The sequence below is a fragment of the Carlito syrichta genome, unplaced genomic scaffold (genome assembly GCF_000164805.1).
Source record: "Carlito syrichta isolate Samal-C Ts95f unplaced genomic scaffold, Tarsius_syrichta-2.0.1 Scaffold130627, whole genome shotgun sequence".
Lineage (NCBI taxonomy): Eukaryota > Metazoa > Chordata > Mammalia > Primates > Tarsiidae > Carlito > Carlito syrichta.
Genome location: NW_007074723.1, coordinates 1,901 through 6,210, shown reverse-complemented (window position 1 = coordinate 6,210; position 4,310 = coordinate 1,901). Strand labels below are relative to the sequence as shown.

General features: G+C 56.7%; 1 protein-coding gene across 1 annotated transcript in view; it reads left to right on the top strand.

Annotated features, from left to right (window-relative positions):
- The window catches only part of TNFRSF1A (TNF receptor superfamily member 1A), a gene marked incomplete at its 3' end in the record, with an annotated part of 12,477 nt that overhangs the window by 6,409 nt on the left and 1,758 nt on the right, over positions 1–4,310 (top strand). Inside the window, exons 2-5 of the mRNA XM_008049156.2 lie at positions 1,326–1,479; positions 1,720–1,848; positions 2,087–2,236; positions 2,472–2,550. Of these exons, the coding sequence (XP_008047347.1) occupies positions 1,326–1,479; positions 1,720–1,848; positions 2,087–2,236; positions 2,472–2,550 (512 nt within the window). The remainder of the gene's footprint in view (positions 1–1,325; positions 1,480–1,719; positions 1,849–2,086; positions 2,237–2,471; positions 2,551–4,310) is intronic.

Genomic DNA, 4,310 nt, shown 5'->3' with positions numbered 1-4,310 from the left:
GTGCCGCCGCACCCCGGCCTGGGCACAGAGTGAGACGGTGACTCAGACAAGTCTGAGAGCCGAGCACCAAGGCCTGGCCTAGCTCTCCTGGCACCGAGGCCAGTACAGGGCGGGCGGCCGTGGCGCTGCCCTGGGCTTGGCCTGAACTGTAGAGCGTGCCTTCCAGAAGGCCCCGGTGTGCAGAGGGCTTCGGGCTCCCAGGCACACACCCTCGGCTCCGACCTGATGGCCGTGTGAGCCGGGTCACCAGCCTCTGGCCAGCCCCGGGCGTGTGGCCCACCTGCCTTTGCCCACTCCTGCCCCCACCTCAACGCTGTCACCCGGCTCCCCCGGCCGGGACCCCGGCCTTGCTCCTTCGCTCCAGCCGAGGGGATTGTGCCGATTTCGTGGTGGCAGCGAATGGGGCCTGAGGCATGAGGGCAGGAACCCGAGTAAGGGGTATCTCCAGTGTGTAAGGAGACTTCCTTGTGCTTCCCACTCCCCAGGAAGGACGCTCGTCGGAACGTTAGAGCCTCCATCCCAATCTGATTATTTCAGAAAACGTTTCGGTGGCATCACATAATCCAGGGACGTGCACAGACTCTAACCGTTCGCCTCCGTGAATGCCCACAAAGCAGACGCACTGTGTCCCCAGCCCCACATACAGAAACACCACCCCTCACCCTCAGCTGTTGCATTGAAGTCACCTGCCAGTTCCCAGTCAGAAAAACATCCCACGGCCGGCCGCAGTGGCTCATGCTTGCAATCCCCGCACTTTGGGAGGCGGAGGCGGGAGGACTGCCTGATCCCGGGAGTTTGAGACCAGCCTGGGCACATGGCAAGACCTCGTCTCTGCAGTAAATTAAAAAATGAGCCAGGTGTGGTGGTGGTACTCCTGTACGCCCAGCCACTTGGAAGGCTGAGGTGGGGGGAACACCTGAGCTCAGCAGGTCAAGGGAACCGTGAGACCTGATCGTGCCACTGCACTCCAGCCTGGGTAACAGAGTGAGATTCCGACATCAAAAAGAATCCCATGAGCATCCGCCCTATATCCAGTACTGTTAGCTGCTCTGGGGAACCCAGATAAGGACCCAATACAGCCCCGGCCTGGGGCCTCCTAGCTTGGAGTTACAAGAACAAAAATTAGCAAACAGGGCAACCAGAGAACATTTAAGCACCAGATCGCAGCTAAATGTCGAGGAAGAACTCTACACCTGGTGAGCAGGGGTGGCCTTGGGACAGCGTTTCACCAGAGAAGTGCTTGATCTGGGGATGTTGTAGGTTTGCTGTCCCTAAGACTCCCGCCCCCACCTGTCCTGATGGTGTCTCCTCTGATTCTTCGCCAGGTGCTCCCAGCTCTGTTGGTGGGAATACAGCCTTCAGGGGTTATCGGACTGGTCCCTCACCTCAGGGACCGGGAGAAGAGAGACAGTCTGTGTCCCCAGGGAAAATATAGCCACCCTCAGAATAATTCCATTTGCTGTACCAAGTGTCACAAAGGTAGGAGAAAGAGGAGACCGTGAACACCTCCTAAACACCCCCCACCCCATCCCAGTGGTGGGGCCTGCTTCTTCTTTTGCTTGTTCCAGATGTGTCCTAACTTCACTGCCTCTCCTGGGCTGGGATTCTCGCCTTCCTTCCTCACCTGGAGACTTCAGGGGGCTGCCCTGCTTGTCCTCCCTGGCTTAGGGCCCCTCCCTTAGCGCTCACCCGCGGCCTAACCCTCCATCCCATTCACAGGCACCTACTTGTACGATGACTGTCCAAGCCCCGGAAGGGACACAGACTGCAGGGAGTGTGAACCCGGCTCCTTTACAGCCTCAGAGAACTACCTCAGACAATGCCTCAGCTGCTCCAAGTGTCGCGAAGGTGAGTGTGCAGGGGCTGGAGCGTCAGGTGGGTCTCAGCTGGGGCCCGTGGGCCTGTGCCCGTGCGAGGGCATGAGCCCACGCCAGTGGGCCGGAGTGTGTGTGCCTGTGCGGGTGAGTGCGCACGGGCGTGAGCCTGCCTTCCAGAGACGGACACGCGCTTGGGGCGGCGTCAGGAACGGTTAGTGTGGAGAGGGGGTGTGATGTGGGACTCATCCCCCGTCTTCCTCCCTCGCCAGAAATGGGCCAGGTGGAGATTTCTCCCTGCACGGTGGACCGTGATATCGTGTGTGGCTGCAGGGAGGACCAGTACCGGCATTACTGGGGTGAAAACCGCTTCCAGTGCGTCAACTGCAGCCTCTGCCTCAATGGCCGGGTGAATCACCCCTGTGAGCGTGGCTTTCTCCCTGCCCTGGGTGTCGGCCCGTGTCTCTCTCCCTGTCTCTTTCTCTCAAGGTCGGCCCTTTCTTTCCCTCCCGCTCCTGCTCCCATAGGCTGTGGGTCTGAGGACCAACTCCTCTTTGGCCACCGCCACCTGCCCCTCCCCGGTTCCTTTGTCCTCGTCCTCATCCTTGTCGGGGTGTGCAGGGTGCGCCTCCCTTAGCGGTTCCTCACTTCCCACAGGTCAGGAGAGACTGGACACCGTGTGTACCTGCCATGCAGGGTTCTTTCTGAGAGGAAAGGAGTGTGTCTCCTGCAGTGAGTGAGTCACCGGACTGGGCGGGGGGCGGGCAGGGACTGTGGGGGGCGGCTGTGGGTGAGAGCCACTAACACCCCACAGTGCCCAGGCTCCTGTGGCTGTCTGAGTAGGAGACACTTCGTTCAGACCCCAGACAGCTCTTCCTCCTGCTGCTTAACCTGTTCCTCAAATCAAGAAGCTTTGGGGGCCGGGCACGGTGGCTCACGCCTATGGTCCCAGCACTTTGGGAGGCCGACGCGACAGGATTGCCCGAACCCACCGGTTCGAGACCAGCCTGGGCAACTTGGGGAGACCTCATCTCCTCAGCAAATCGAAAAAGTTAGCTGGGCATGGTGGCGCGTGCCTGTAGTTCTAGCTACTTGGAAGGCTGAGGCAGAAGGATTGCCTGAGCCCAGCAGGTCGAGGCTGTGGTGTGGCGTTGAGTGTGCTACTGCACTCCAGCCTAGGTGACAGAGTGGGACTCCAATTCAGAAAAAAAAAGAAGTTTTGGGGGATGATTCTACACCAAGGACTTGCAGTCCTTCCTAGATATTCAGATTCTTGGGCAACAGGGTCTCTACAGTTCTTTGATTCTAGGACACATGCCTCCACATCTCTGAAATCAGGCTGCATCTTCCAACAATGGGTGATGTGTCGTGGCCAAACGGGCAGCTTTGCGTGTATGTGTATGTTACGTAAAGAATGATGCTGTCTTAAGCATCTTAGGTTTCATGCAACATGGTATTTCCTCCCCAGTCCCTTTGGCCAGGACATCTCACTCCTGGCCCCATAGAAGCTGTTTCTGCACGCTTGCTTGCAAAGAGTCCTGAGGGCTTTCAGCCTAGGACAGACCTGGGTTTAAACCCTAGCTGCTAACTGGCTGTGTGACCTTGGGCAAGTTAGTATCTCTGAGCCCTACTTTAATTCTATAAACTTTTTTTTGAGTCAGGGTCTCACTGTGTCACTCAGACTGGAGTACAGTGGCACTGTCACGGCTCACTGAATTTTTATGAAGAAAAGGTCTTGCTATGTTGTCCAGGCTGGTTCCAAACTGCTTGGCTCGAGTAATTCTCCCAACTCAGCCTCCCAAACTGCACCTGGCTACTTTTCTTACTTTCAAAGTAAGGACAGTGATACTCATTTGGCGACATCGTGAGAACCACAAAAACACCTACGAAGTGACTGACACAAAGCTATTGATTTTGGTTGTTTTTTTTTCCCACCAAGCTTTGTCTCTTCTTGACAGTGCTTCTACATCCATCCCATGTGGTTCTCACCATGAGCTTGGAGGTGGGCCCAAAAAAGCGTCTCCTTGCTTCCAGAACGCTGCTGAGAACCCGCCTTCTCAAGCTCCTTCCGGCACCTGCCACCCCCCATTCCTCACCCCACCATGTGCTTCTCATGCTCCACACTGTCCAGAGTCCACGGCCAACATGGACGGTGTGCTGGCTTCATGGCGTGCTCTCTGGCTGCCCCTAGTGATACATATTCTCACATTTTTCACATGCATGTGTGCCCTCCCTTCCCGGAGTCAGGTATGTAACTTGCAGGGTCACTTGAGAAAAGCCCTTTGCCCTCTCTTTTGCCACAGAGTTCTTATCAGCAAAACAATGATTTTTAAAAAAACCTCAAGGCCGGACTCGGTGGCTTAGCCTGTCATCCCAGCACTTTGGGAGGCCGAGGGGAGAGAATGGCTTGAGTCCAGGGGTTTGAGACCAGCCCACGCAACTTGGCGAGACCTCATCTCTACAATAAATCAAAAATTAGCCAGGCCTGGTAGCGCG